The sequence below is a fragment of the Anopheles funestus genome, chromosome 2RL, assembly GCF_943734845.2.
Source record: "Anopheles funestus chromosome 2RL, idAnoFuneDA-416_04, whole genome shotgun sequence".
NCBI classification, from domain to species: Eukaryota; Metazoa; Arthropoda; class Insecta; order Diptera; family Culicidae; genus Anopheles; species Anopheles funestus.
In genome coordinates this window covers 75109535-75125382 of record NC_064598.1, presented here as the reverse complement: position 1 = coordinate 75125382, position 15848 = coordinate 75109535, and the positions used below count along the sequence as shown (strand labels likewise).

At 46.4% G+C, this 15848-nt stretch overlaps 1 protein-coding gene across 2 annotated transcripts in view; it reads right to left on the bottom strand.

Moving 5' to 3' along the window:
- The window catches only part of LOC125761109 (signal-induced proliferation-associated 1-like protein 2), a 75971-nt gene that overhangs the window by 1919 nt on the left and 58204 nt on the right, over positions 1 to 15848 (bottom strand). For both annotated transcript variants that reach the window (XM_049421959.1, XM_049421960.1), the window contains one exon: positions 39 to 4973. In XM_049421959.1, the coding sequence (XP_049277916.1) occupies positions 39 to 4973 (4935 nt within the window). The remainder of the gene's footprint in view (positions 1 to 38; positions 4974 to 15848) is intronic.

Below are 15848 nucleotides of genomic sequence, written 5' to 3'. Positions count from 1 at the left end.
TTCCTCACTGGAAACGATTAGCTAGATAAGTTACTCACCTGTGTCATTGCTTTGGTTGCCGTATCCACCAGACTACTCCAATCCATCTCCTTCATGTCTGGCAAGGGAATTTTGCCTCCACCATTCTTCAGGATGCCTCCATTAACGAACTGATGCTGCTGCTGCGGTTTTCTGCTTGGGGACATCTTTAAATGATCCTCATTCATGTGATGCTTTCCGAGCAGTTCGCTAGCCGGACTGGAACTGTTCGAAGTAGTCGACGAAATGACCGTTGCTGGACGGGCCGTTGTAAAGATAACTTCTTCCTCGCCACCATTGCTCGGACTGTTCGTACCTCCACCTCCATTGGTCAGCTTAAGCCCATTCCCATTAGCGGCCGAAAGCTGTTGATTTGAACCACCCAGATTGACACCCTCGCGTGAGCAACTCTTTTGCGGGATCGGTTTCAACCCACCGGCCAAGCTGGCAATGTTCCCGAGACTGTGGCTATTATGATGTCCCTTCTGCATACGTTCCATGCCGCCCGCGTTAAAGTTGTCATCGTTTGCAATATAGTCCGGGTTGATGAGCTTCATCAGATCCTCCTGCAGTGTGCTGCCGGTCGTGTAGTTGACGCTGTTCCGCTGCGGGTGATGTTGGGCTCCACCTTTCAAGGCAGCACCACTTCGTAGTTTTGCCGGTTCACCGGTTCCATTGGGTCGTGGACTGTTATTGCGGCTGCTTGAAGCGCTACTCCCGGAACAGGTTGCAGCACCACCGTTCGCTTTCTTGCCATTGATACCGTAGATGTTGGTCGTGGTTGCCGAACGTCTTAGCTGCGGTGAATTATGTCGCGAAAGATCGTCCTCGTCCGCCGTGTGATTACCACCAGCGGTCATCAGAAGATGGTGGTTGGAAAGATTCTTCAACGAGCTGCTGTACAACGGTTCTGGATGATTTGGCTGTTGTTGTTGCTGCAGAACTACCGCTCCACCATCCGTACCACTGTTCGGAGAATCAGCAATGATGAGTCGTTTTAACATCGCAATATTGGCCGAATTATCTCGTCCTATCGATTGGCCCGATACCTGACCTCCGTTACTGCTGCGTGATGGTGACGATATCTGTCCACTGTCATTGTGCAACGAAAGCGGACGCGGACTGGATCCCACGAGAGGTAGCGAATTGCTCGACGCCGTTAACTTCGGATGGTGGTAGTTAACGCTCGGATCGGATGCTACGGATGGTGGGCCCGCCATTATGGAGGATGCTTCCTGTGGCGGATCAAGCACGTCGTACCAGCGCTCATCGTTCGATGAGTGTCCACTCGAAGACGACGTTAGTGTGCCCATGTCAGCACCGTTGGGCTGAACGGCTGCTGGTACTTGCTGGCCGGTTGCTCCGACAGCTGCCGTAAATGATCGGCTACTACTTCCCGTCCCATAGCCCGAGCTGTTGCTTGATCGTGGTGGAGAAAAGTTACGCTCGTATCGACGCCGGTGGCTGGCGGATGATTGCAATTGTCCACTAGGCATGACCTTCTTGCTGCTGCTGCTGCTGCTATTGTTTCCACCACCGCTTTGACCGCTGGTACCATTCTTATTACTACCGCCACCGTCCAGTACCATATTGTCGTACTCGCTTTCATAGTTGATGGAATTGAAGCGACAGTTCTGCAAGGTACAACCACGCCTCGGTGTAAAATCAGCAAACGATTCGATTACCGTAACCGTAACCTGGGCAGACGTCTTCAGTAGATCGACCATCTGATCGTGCGACAGCGTCGCTACAGCTACCTTGCATATCTCCACCAAACGATATCCCTGCCGTAACCCGGCAGCCCACGCTTGACCCGAGATCTCCACCTGCGTCACAACACCATCCGGTTGCACGTGGAACCCAAGCTGTCCCATCGGATTCCGGCGCAGGCTAAGCTCAAGCGCACCACACCCATTCGTCACGGCACGTAGCCGCTCGATCACTTCCAACTGTTCATCTCGATCACCGGTATCGCGCATGTTAAGCGTCACGCACTCACCCTGATGGTAGTACACCCGTAGCGCATTCTGGCTCGTTGACCATCCGAGAATTGCCCGGCAAGGCGTCACAAAGATGATCTGACGCGTACACTCCTCAATCAGTACGAACGTTTCTGCCGAAATGCCGAGGAAGCAATCGACATGTGTGGATTGGCCACTATCATGCAACACCACCTGCCAACAGAATGCACCCCGCTGTGATAGATCGCCCGAGAAACGTGGTTTCGTCGGACGTTCACGCTTTTTGCTCGGGAAGATCGAAAACCGCTGTCCCGTTTCAACCACCGTTGCCGTGCTGTAGTTGGTGGCCAAATCCTTTAGGTACTCTTGGCGCGTCCGGATCGCCATCATCGCAAATTTCACCGATCGATGTGCCGCATTCTCTGCGTTGATCACCTTCGACAGCAGGAAGTCGGCAAACTGTTTTCCACGTGGATAATGCGAACCGGCCCGTACAGGGGGACCAAACACGGGCACATCCTTGGAGCGTGATACTGCCACACGGTACTGGGTATGATCACTGCACGGGTTTACTGCGCGCACAATCACAAACACATGCTGGAACTGGCTGCGAATGTTTTTGGGCGTGAACGGAAGTGCGCCCGGTTCCTGGAACACGATCGTCACAATGTCATTGCCGATGTGACGCTTGCGGAGCAACTGTTGCCGATTGTTCGGCGTAAACGGCAGCATCGTCGATACGTGGAACATAATCTCACAATCCTGCTGCGTTGCGTACAGCGAATGAGTTCCTGTAGAGTCGGTTTTATTGTCCAGGCCCGCCTTATAGTGCTCAAAGCCCTTCAACCGAACGCGTCGTCCAATGGTGTCAAGGAACTCGTTAAACGCTGGACCAGCCTCCTCGTTGTTGTACATATCCTCTTCGGACGATTGCCCAGCCCGGCAGTATAGAATACCCACCTTGTACTTGTTCGTGAGCCCCTGCTCGTCAAGCTTCAGCAACTGTTGCTCACACTGGGGCGTGGTGACTGCCAACCGAAGGCAACCGATTTGTACTTCCGGCGCAACATACTCCAGAATCTCTTTGGTATTAGCGTGCTTGCCGGCACCGCGCGCATTCGGGATCGAATCTTCGATAACCGAACCGCGCAACGTTAGAAGCTCCGAGGTACGCACTATCAACCGATACAGATACTGCTCGGCCGGGTGCGTTGTCGTTGGTGCGACGTCCGAGCCGTGTAACGCGAGCGTCTGCACCGGTGTAGGGTTAATCTTTTCTCGCTTAATCGAAATCGCGACCGGTCCGAGATGTTCGTCCATACCGAACCAGTTCTGGTGATCCTGGCCGAAGAAGTGCTGTCGGTAATAAAGCGCCCCATTGTCAATCTGCTCGATCGGACGGGGTCCTTTCTGGTACGGACAGGTGTATCCCTTCCACAGTGTATCGTTGGCGCCACACTCTAGCACGGACACTCCGTACGCAAGTGCTGGTCGGTGGATAGGTCGCCGTTGCTGTCCGCTTGCTGCCCCTCCGGCACCCGACGATGATGTCGTCGAAGACGCCATTCTTGTAAGACTGACCTCACGCTCCTCCTCACCACCAATCTCATTGCGGAAGAAGGGACAGTTCTCCAGCAGTTCGTTCTGTTGCCCATCACCGTAGTCCTCGTCTACACTATCCCCATCCGGGGTAGATGATCGTGTGCCATACGTAGCCGCTGCTGATGCACCAGTTGTCGTATTGCGCCGGCGTTCCAGTAAAAATCCTCGCAACTTGGCCGCATATCCCAAGTTGGCCGTAAGCGAGCGACAATCGAAATGAGCAAATGCTCGACGTCGCTGCCGCTCTTCAATGTCCGCCGAGGAAACGGTTGTTGTCGTTGAGCTCGTACTCACGTTCAATGCCACACACAACTGACTGTCGTCCAGAGAGGCTGCCGTGGTGGGGGCTCCTCCATTTGCCACCTGCCTAGATTGCTTCCCGTTCGCAGATCCATTGCTTCCAGCTGCACCTGCCGCTGTACTAGAACCCCAGAGCCGGTGAAATTTGTTCCTCAATTTCGGACTTGCGTTTCCTCCCCGGTCAACTACATCATCCCCGGTAAGGGCAATAGGATTCGTAGAAGCAGCAGTACCACCACTTCCACCAGCTCCATGTGCATGTCCTGTGTGATGTTTGTTCAGCGAATACAGCAGTGAGGACCCATCCAGCCCGAACGGTTGATACTCTTGCAGCATCGTGAGGAAGCTTTCACCTGCACTCGGTGCACCGACCTGACCCTGATGATGGTGGTGATGGTGTGGATGTCTGTCGGATGAGATCACATCGATTGAACCGTGGCTACCGTACTCGCGCCTTAGATTCGTTCCCCCGCCCGGATGCAGATGATCCGGTATACCGCCAGCACCGTGATCGTGAATCAACTCCAGACTCGAATTGCTTCGATAGAGATGATCTGTGTGTCCGTGAGGGGATAGCTTTGTACCGACCACACCATTACCGTTACCCACTGTCGCCATCTGCCGCTGGACGTATGAGTAACGCTCGTGAAGAGAATTCCGAGCTAAACCGGCATCAACGCGCGCTCGCCGGACATTGCTTTTGTAGTACTCAACGGCATGCATCGCTCGTTCACGTGCCGAAGGTCGATTCTGTGGTGCTCCTCCGGCCGGTGTTAGATGATGCGGTGGTGGTGGTGGTGGTCCACCCATTCCGACTCCTGGTGGTGGTGGTGGAGGTCCATGTGGATGATGCATACCCGACGGAGGCAACTGATGGGGTGCACCACCAACAAGACGTTGCTGTGGATGAGACTGTTGCTGTTGCTGCTGTTGTTGTTGCTGTTGATGATGTTGACCCATCATGGCGATACCGGCACCGGCAACAACCGGTGTTGGCATCATATGTGGTAACCCAGCTACAGCTGGTCCGCCGTTGATATGAGGTGGTGGTCCTCCAACCTCCGCCAGATTTATCATCCCATTGCTAGAGTCCTGGAAATGATTTAAAAAGAACAGAAAAAAGACGTGTTAAAGAGATGCTATAATCTTAGAAAATACTGCTTCTGGACACACATTTCACTAGGCGACACCGTGATCATTCGGTAAACGATCACCACAATAAAAAAAATCGTTTCACAATGATCACAGCAACATCAACCCCAGATTCAGAGTCCCAAAAAAAAGCTTTAGGCGGGAACGATCAATCAACACCACGAAACGCTGGTAAGAGTAAATGAACGATTGAACGGTTGCCCTAATTATTGGCAATTGTTTTTACCTTTCAGGGCGCTGTACTACTTGTTTGAAGTGTCTAAATTACTGTGTACAGCATCTTCATTCAATACGGGAAATATTTCCCCAAAAACAGTAACGGAAGGAGAATGTAAAAGTGTGACCCGTATACTCTTCGAAACGTTATTATGCTGCTATGCGATCAAAAACCGCACACCAAAAGCTTAACCTCAAATTAAAAGGCTCTTAAAAACGTGAGCACATCGCGTTCACTTGCACGTTTCAAACGTATCAACACACTTGACTAAAAGCAGCTACGGTAGTGAATGAACACAACAACAAAAAAATTACGCTAGTGCTCATTACGAAATGAGCTTCATCACCATTGACGGATTTTGGGTTTGAAGGTTTAATTTCCGGAGGCTAGAAAGATCACCCTGTGTGTCATTCGTTAGAGCGTGACCCGGAAGTTAGCCGTGGAACAAATCGTACTTAAACAGGTACGCTTGATGGCTTCGGAAGAGAATCGGCGACGTTATCTATTACATTACATGTTCGATAGTGAATTTTCTATACGCTCGAATCAGGATACTTTTTGGAGGTGAAAGTTAATCAATACAGTTTTGGTGCGATTCATTAACAAAAATAATGAGCAGAAATACTTGATTAAAACCATGTAAAATTTTCTTTGGTGGTAAAAGCGTTATTTATATGTTTTGTTTTTATTGAGACATAAAAGAGCTGCAGCGGATGTGATAAGAAAGTAGACATTTTAAGAATCCAAAGACACTCTTCTCTCATCAACCATTGTTTAGTCCCGAAATTTCCCTGTCAAACTGAGTTGCAGACGTAGTCGTTTCGATCGCTACACAATGCGTCTGCAATCTAATCTAATTTTATAGCGCATTAACACTTCATTTCAGACGTCCCATTCATCGCTAATGAAGCGCTGAGCATCGTCGGAAAGCGCGGTGCCAGAATTCGAACGAGCATCAATCATGAAGCAGGATGATGATTATAAAGGTTCTACATCCAATTTCTTAAACCCAATGAATTCTCCTTCGCCTCCACTGTGCATGTATGTTTACTTGTTCGGTTGTCGAAAGCAGCAAAAAGGAAATAAGAACGCACTAACACATCTCGACCAACAAAAAAAACAATGCTGCAATTCGACTCAATCATGTCTATTTGTGATGGATCTAGTCTTTCCTCCTTCTTTGCTACTCTTCGGTCTATTATTGTGTGCACGAGAGTTAAGGTGCACAGGACAGAGCGGCTAGAAGCGACGAGAATAGCCCTCAGACATAGAGTGTGTGTGTTGAAGATTTGTGGTGATCCTTCCATTCTTTTCTCTGCAACAGCTGCATCACGTGCGCCATCATCATGATGATGTGTCTTCATGCATTTTAGAAGGAAGTGCATGGAGAAATAAAAACTCTTGCAAGGGTAGATGAACTACACCCAAACACACTCGATTGATCAATCGATTCGATGCGATGTTTGAGATTCTTTTTAGCCGCTTTCCCTTTGAGCTGTTAGAAATGTTTAATTCTAACCGAGCTGGAAATGAGGAACGGGTTGGATCAAGGTTTTCTTACTTCCGAAGCCGTTTTTGCTTGCATTTCTGTGTTTCAAGGTGTTCTTTTTTTCATTTTGTGCAATTACTATTGACGTTACCAATTAAACTGTCGATCGACGGTCAACCCTGGGAGAATATGGTTAATTCTTTGTGCAGCACACTGAACACTTGGGAACAGAACATCCAAATTAGTTTGTAGCCTAGGATTTTCCATTTCGATTGGAGTATTGTTCTTCCAATCGAAAAGTTCCTCGTTACCGATTTTCTCGTGTCAATCACGAACAGTCACAAATGGACGTCCGGAAAAAGGTGGCTAGGAAACACGAGTGCTGTTAGTTCTACGCGGTACAGCAACAAACGTGCGTAACGGGTTTTTATAATACACAATCCACCAAAGGGTACTTGGAACACTCCGATCCCGTTGACTTTTGTCGTCTGGCTAGGAGAGTTGTATCGTGCTGGTTGGTGTACAGTACACACAAAGACCTTAAACTTGGTACCGAAGTACATAAACGGGTCAGCAAACAAACCGGCCCAAGAGAAAACCAGCTTACCAGGTAGTCAACCGAACACGGGAGTTGAGAAGACGAAGATAGAAAAACGTGTTTAACTCGCGCGTAAATACACCGAGACAGAACGCGCCAAAAAGTGTCTTGCATCTCTCCGGCAAGTTTATGGTTTATTCCGCTGGTACCACGAAGATGCACGTTTAGGAAGATCTTTGTAAGACCCGTAGACGGCATCCCATATCCATCAACCGGTCTTTACAACCCGTCCATTGCTGCATCTTACTTGCATTACAATTGTGCATCGGAGACTAATACTACCACGAGGTCTTCCGCCATAGCATTTCTTATTATGGTGCATCTTTGAACGCATGTGAAAGAAAAAACGTAAACAAACGATCTTCTTCCTCGAACACCGCACCGATGATGATGATGCCCGGCGGACAAATACTAGTACTGGTGATGACACAAAGCCTCAAACTGACGCACTGGTAACCGCAAGTATAATATGCCATCCTCCACCACCGTTGGGGATATTGTATCACCAACTCCATTATAAGCACTAGATGCGTTTTGCTTCCTTCTTCTTGTGAATTTGCACAACGCACCGTTTGTCGTTGCTTTGGGACATGGAACACCGCCGGCAGCAGCCTTCCTAGAAGCATAATGCCTTCAACTACACGATATGTTGTTGTTTGCAATACATGGTCGTGTAGTTCGTCTCTCTTATGCCATACTAACTCTTTTGGCGCTGTGAAGAAGCAACATGTTTCATATTGCGTGTGTGCGTACAACACAACTCCTTCCTTCTGCCGTCACGAACAGCATCGACAACAATTACGAGCCGTTTATGGCATCATCATCATATCGCGTTGTTGGATGCACCTCGATACGATGGCCATGTTAGTACGGTGTCGACCATTGTGATGGGCCCATGTATGTGGTTTACCCTGAAACCATATGACTGATGTTGGAAAACCTTACGTTTCTCAAAGCTGTCCTCCCCTTATCAACTCCGTACTTAATCGCGGCATGATTTAATCGTCGAAATGAATTGCAATCATTACGATCCGGTGTAACTGTGTAACTATTCGTACGTACATAGAACGATTCAGTAAGACCTCCATTTTTCGCTAAAAGAAACAACGCTGATTGACCATATTTGATTGTTTTAATGATAAATTAAATATATCAAGTTTCTTCAGGTACCGTTTGGTACTTTAGTCTTGCTTACATAGGAAACTAATCCTCCTCGATCTAGGAAGTGCTCCATTAACTGATATGGACAAATACAAAGAAAAAGAAAGGAAGTGCCTTACTTATCTTCAACGATTTCAACGACAATCAGCATCAGCAGAAAGACTCCATTACCCGGATGTCCTCGGATATATTCATGATCCTAAACGAGATCATTAAACACTACACGATTTGTACCACAATTGCCACTATTGTGTAAGAGTGAAAAGAGTACTGATACGGAAATGGAACTGCTTACGTTTACATCATGAAGACTTCCTCCACCTTCAGTGTGTGGTCCAAGCGAAAAGACGGTTCTGTTACGTTTGTTCTCTTCTAAAATTTATCTCGTTCTTACCAACGATGTCTCATGGTACGGGTGGTCTCCAGTGTATAATAGAGAGTAATTTGTGATATGATAATATTATTACCCTCTTAGGGCAGCTAGCACGAACGGTGCACAGACTTCGTCAAACGACAAAGATCCGACACACAGTGACTGTTCAAAACATCCCGACAGATAATCGCGGATGCTGGTAAAAGAACAGCATAGTGTAATCCATATCATGAAGTAAAGAATCACACATCTTTCATGCATCCCTCAGTGGAGCAGTAAATAAATAAATAAAGTCACACACTCCTAACCCTGCAGCGGGTTCCCCAACACGCATCTTTACCTCCCGTGGTGTGTGATCGTTGGCTGATCCCTCATTCTGATAGATGGTTGACGGTGTATCGGAACCGTATCAGAGCTGCATAACGCGAGAACGGATGAGAATAGAACACAAGTGGCCTGTGTTCCGTGACCATACCGACCGAAGAGGGTGAAGTTAGGGGTACCAGAGTGCGTGTGTGTGTGTTTGTGGAACGAAACCTGCTACAGTGCATCGTGCAAGTGCGGTAGTATCAGTTACCAGAACCCAGAGCAAGTCAAACATGCATCACGGCTCACTGCTCCCGAGATGTTCTAGATAGTGTTGCAATCGGGGGAGCGCACATGGCGCACTTGTGCACTTCATAAATATGCAACCACCTCACAAACATTCAGCCCCTTTCCGTTTCTCGCCATTTTTTTAAAAAAGGAGAATTGCAACAGATACGCGGCTGTGTATGCATCAGAATTTTATGACTTCGTTCTAGTGGAGAAGAGGAAAACAGGTATAAATTACCGTAACACCACACACGTATATACCATCCACATAACCTATTCCCCTTTTTTAGCTAGAACCACTACATGCACCAACCATATCGGGTCGGAATTGAATAATCTCATTATGGTAGCGTCACGGTTTTGGTTTGCCTTCAAATAAAATTAAAAATAGTCACCCGTCAACCTACGATTCCAACGGGTGTCGTCGCGAGGTGTGAGAACTTCGTGAGTTCTCCACCGTTAGCCTCGGCGTAGACTTTAGCCAAAAGATGCAAGTTAATCCCGCTCGTTTCTAGCTTGTAAGTTATCCCTGTGGCCTAGTTCCCTGTTTTGCTGGTATTTCAGCTGATCAACAGGCACAACACTGCTCACGATTGCGTCGGTGGGTATTTATACCGCGTGGTCCGGTGGTCCGGTGGTCTCCCCCACGTTTGTGGTATCTAAAAGGCGGCCATCTTTGAATTCTAGTTGTCGCCTCTGTGGCGGTGTGTTGGCGTACCTTCAATGGAGGAACTGAACCGTTGACATGGTCATCACATGTTTTATTGACCGTTTGTATCGACGGCGAACATATTTGACGCCCTTCCTTTGTCCTTCCAAATTCACAATGTCCAGGAAGTAAAGTGACGTTGATTCTTAAAAAAGAATCCCGATACTTTATGGTACTTTGAAGAAGCAAAATAAACTCAATCTTATAAACGATTTTGCGGCACACACTTTGGAAGGTGCATCATAAAATCGACTCTTGCTGAATTTCTTCATTTACTGAGCTCTGGTTAGCGATACATCGAGTCTGGCGCCAACAGTTTTTGCGTATTATTTAGGGAAAAAAACGAACAAAGAATAAAGCGAGGACAACGACCTTTCTAACCGTCTCTGAACCCGTCTTATGTAGGCGTCGTCGTCAGTAGCCAGCCGCCCATTAACATCTCTCCACGCTGGTGATCGCGAATCGTCGAGTCTTATTAATTCGCTCTGACCCCATCATGTGGGACATATTGCGAACGAGAACAAGGCGCATACGTAAGATCAGCTTCCATATTACTTTCATTAGACACATTACATTACAGTGGACACTAGCGGTAGCGAATGAGAACGACGTCGTGTTTACATATTCTAGCTGACTTTTCCATTAGCTACTGGTGGTCCACGAATAAAGAACTACACAGAGCTCTTCATTGTAGCAATTCAAATATTAAACTGTGCGGGGGTAAATAACTCCGAACTGGAATCGTACATCTTTATTTGCGACCAATTTGTCCCTTCTATTTACGCCATCTTGACATGCCCGCTGCACAAAACGATGCGGAAGACTTATGACCTAAAGCATTACGGTTAGGAATGATTCCGTTCCAACGCCGGTTCCATTGTTGACACGAACAAAATCAGGTATCGTAACTCGAAAGATCGAAAGAATGTCAATAGAAGTTTATGAGGGGAATAGCAAAAACCGCTTCAATAGGGTACATTCTTTGCATTCTTCTCACCATTGATTATCTGGCATTAGTTGCGAGTATAGAGCCTAGGCATCAACGTGAACCATTTGCTTGGCACATTAATTAACATTGGCGACAGTAACTCTCGGATAACTCTCGGTAACGGTATCGAACCTCCCTTAAACGTACTTTGTTTGCAGTAGTTTGAACCATCACTCACACCCTCCTTTCTACTCCCATCGGACTGTTTAAGCTTCACTAAGACAATTAGAAAAGAGTATGTTGCAAAATGGAATGTGTGCTACTATTGCTCAGAAACATTACGGTACTGACCGGAACAGAATGAGAATGGTTTCGAAATCCGATGTCATGCACAGGTCAAGCACTGCCGTTCGACCGTTACCGTACAGAAGCTTACGCAACGCTCAATAAGGACGATCAAAGCGGGCGCGCCACCCAACCCATAAGAAGAGAGGCAATAAAATAGAGAAACGGCCTCTCTGGAACACACCCAACTGTCGCCTCATATCACCATTGTTCGGCCATTCTTTCCGGTTGTCACTGTCCGCAGGAGGGCGCTGTTTTCGTCATGAAAGTGTTGGAATTTTTTCACCTGTCGTTGGATTCTCAACTGTGGAAAACGTAGAAGTTATTGGCATACAGATTCTGCCACCTGAAGCGTCTCGAGTGTCGTAACGTTTGCAAAGTCCGACGATCATAAAGCATGAAAAAACATCGCTGTGGTTCAGGGCGCAATATTGCAGTGTTGCGTGTCATGTTGTTTGCTGGATTTGCGCTACCACTCTGTCATTTAATTTACTACTCCTGCTTACCATAGCCCGGAACTACCAGACGTTTCGTTCCTGTTCTCGTCTCACACAGTAGCTGCCCGGGTCCTGAGCAAGCGTTCCGCAACAGGAATGCAGTTTAATATTTTGAAACACTGTTCGACCAGGCGAAAGAGAGTTTCCTAGAACGCATTCCTTCTCAAACACCGAAGCACCCAGCGGTGAAACAGTTGATAATCTCCGGGAGTCACGTTCCACAGAGTTTCTCTTCCCTCGTAATCCATCTCGTATGCAAATATCAGACTCGGTTTCAATCAGTTCTGGATGTCAAGAAGTTGCGTACGAGAATGAAAAGAAGACAGTCTGGGCTTGTCGTACAGTCACATACACAAAGCAAAGCAAGATCGCGAGACCGCGTGACGAAAGCGTTTGAATAATTCATCCAAGTGTCGACATAATGAGTCGATTGTTTTGAATGAGAGAAACCAACGAAAAGGAATGTTCTTCAAGTGATCTCTGCTGGCCACGCATATGAAGAATGCCCTCGTGCAGTGTTTGCTTTTTTTTCGTTCATATTTTCCACATGAAGAGAAGACAGAACATAGTCCATCGTACCGGCAAGCGCTAGAAGAATGAATTCCGATTGTTGAGTTTAAGTGTTTGAGGAGAATTGTTTGCTTCGGGCTCTGGTTCAATTTTAACCGAAAGCAATTATTCACTGTGCGCAATGCTTTCCATTTGCGGCAATTCCAAGTTTGACAGACGATCGAATTGACACCTTATGGCAATGTTAAAGTTTTTTCGCATCTAAACGGTTTCAACAATTGATGAATGTTTCGCTTTCTGCTTCTTTCACCGATACGGTCACAACTCACCCACACGCACCGCTTTTGAGTGATTGAATTATGACTCATTTTATGGTTAGGGTGTCATTTAGATAGATGAGTTATGATGAGGTGCATAGAGATGGTGGTAGAACGATAGAATTTTATTGCGATACCGCACAAAGAAAGAATTGTCGCCACAAAGGCATTTCTTTTTACTAATGTTAATCTGTTTGAACGTGTCGTTTGCATTGGTTTTCGCTCAAAACGTCTTTAGCTTGAACACGCTGCAAACGCCAAACCAAAAAGCGCAAGCGGAAGCAAACACCAAGCACCAAAACGTACTTGATCAGCAAATCGAAACGTACGTGATACGAAGACAACCATGTGAACGCTAGTGATCGTGACTTTAAGGTTCAGACCTTGATGTCCGGACTCAGATGACGCGTGCTGGGTGTTAGTTTTTGCTGACTGCGGTGCTTTATGCTAAAACTGACACTCATAACCAGCTGCTTGATAGATTGAAGAACAAACCCGGTACGTTCGAGTACGGTACTCTCTCCTTTTGATATGTTTCTGGGTCGCTGTTGTATAACACGCGAATGTCTTCACCAGTTTTACTGCACGACATAGAATTTCTGGATCTTCACAATGACGGCGATCGGAGTTCCGCAAACGCAATTGATGTCAATTGCAGTCAATTGGAGGAAGATTTCGTCGCTATCGAACTAAATTGAGATATTCAATTTAGACACCAGACCACCATCCATCGAGAGATTCCAGTTTCGATTCTCCCTAACTTAATCAAATTGTCAAGTCGTCTGAATCGTGACATTTAATAGCAACACTATAGCAACACAGTCGGATGTACTCGTACTCTGAACATATCCTTATTGGCTTACGGCATTCTATTCCCAATGAAATCGATTTCTCATTAGACGTAACATCTCTCCATTCATGTTTTGAGTAGGCGTGGAGCAACTCATCAATTCCCGATCATCCCGAAAGAATCCCCAATCGGTTAGATCACTGACTCGTCGTCTTTAGTGTGAGAAGTGGAAGCAATAACAGGGCGATAATTTACATCGTACGGCTCACGGGAAACAAGAAGATCAAGCGAATGCAGTCAAGAAAACAAAACCCTGACCTGGACTAAACAGCAGCCGCCGTCCAGCCAAGAATGCCGCCCGGAAACGCGTCGCGAACCACGACCTGCACACACAAACACCGGCGGTCATTACCGGGTCGCGTGGGTCGGCGCATTTTACTTTATTTTATTCAACTGCCCAACCTTTATTTTTGTATCAGATCGATTTCTTTGTAGGATAGAAGATATACGAAAAAGTTTCTAAGGTGCTCGAAAAAAAGGAACACAACAAAGGGTCGGATATGTTTTTTGACCGTGCGTGGCCTGTGGTGGAAGCGATCATAATTTACGATCGTCTCACGCTCTCGATGAAGGAATAGCAGGTTTCGATCCCAGATGAGTGTCCTGGGATAGAAGGAGGCAAATAAAATAAGAATTTTAACTTCTTCGCCAGACAGTCGTCTTGGGTGAATGAAAACAAAATAAAACTAGATCAAGTTGTGCTTTCCTTTGCTCTTCCTGCGTTGCTCTTTCGACTACGGACCTACGGTCGGGATTTGTTTTATCCTTGGTCCATGTCCTGCTCGAACATGAAAAATGTGTAGAAACAAAATTAAAGAGAACCTTTAAAAAAAGGAACATTCCATGAACATCCCTCCAACGCAAGCAGATATTGGATCACCATAATTTAATTTCATTATTTTTAAATTTTATCCTACGACATAAAAAGATAGAAGAGAAAAGAAAAAGGTTCTTCACATTCTATCGCAATAAGACGATAACTCTAGCGAAGTAAAGAATAGCCGACACCACAACACATTTCGTGTCGGAATCTTGAAGAGGTTATTAAATTAGTCTTATCAGAACTTATACGACTTTAATGGCGGTGGATACGCCCACGGTACTACGATGGGAACCTGTTTCTTTCCCAGTACGGTGACACTGGAAGACACGCACATTGTATGAGAGAAACTCGAGTGCGAGAGAAGTCTTCTAATGATATTCCGCTTATGAATGAACCCCGTTGACAGGCGGGCAAATGTGAATTCCAATCCAAAAAGAAAAACACATACTGCAGGCAACCATCAGCTCCATGCTTTGGCCCGTGTTTACTCAAGTGTCAGGTCGTCCAAGATCAGGAAACTGTTTCCGAAGCCATACTCGCAATCCGTCATGTATGTCGAAGATGACTTCACAGAATCACTACAAGCTTGCGTCGTGGAAAAGCGCGTCGATGGGAAAGTAACAAACGTAAGTCTGTTATTGTCCGGGAGTACTATTAGAACAGTGAAGTTACCTTTTCCCAAGGTATACCAAATTCAGACTAGCTGTATAAGACGAAATCCGGGTACAGTGTACGATCATCTGAGTATAATTTGATTATTAATACGTTTCTATCCCTTTTACTTGAATAAAGTCCCATACCTCATCATACTATTCCCGTGGGTTATTCAGTGAAGCGAAAGAATATGCGCAAACATTCCGCGCCTAAATTTGCTTCCCTAATGATCGTGCACTTCCTTTTCTGCGCTCGGTTTAGAATCCATAATTTGAGAGCTCTAACAACTCGCGATCGTGAACCTATTCGTAACGCTAAGGGGAACAATACTGACCGTGTGCTGCTTCAGAAATAGTGCATATCTTTTTACCATACACAAAACCAAATAGGATTTGTATTTCGAGTTCATTTCAATGTTCGAAAAATATTCCCACCGCCCCATGCAATTTAACGTGAACACTAGAGCACACATAATTTGATCTGTTTGCTCATTTATCTCTTTTCTTTAGCGTAAATTTACTCTTCCTCAAACGATTGTTAATTTTGTTTGTTTATCTGGGTTTGCTCTAGGAAGCCTCTTCAAAAATTTGCCATGGCACGGACCACTCTGCCCATTAGCCAATTTCTGCTGTAAAGCTTAAGGAAGAGGTTAGTTCATGAAGGAGGGGAAGAGAAGCTACAAATTCTTGAAAAATCTACATTTCCGATGACCGCGGAACAAAACCAACCGTACGCCACTTTATGGAGTCT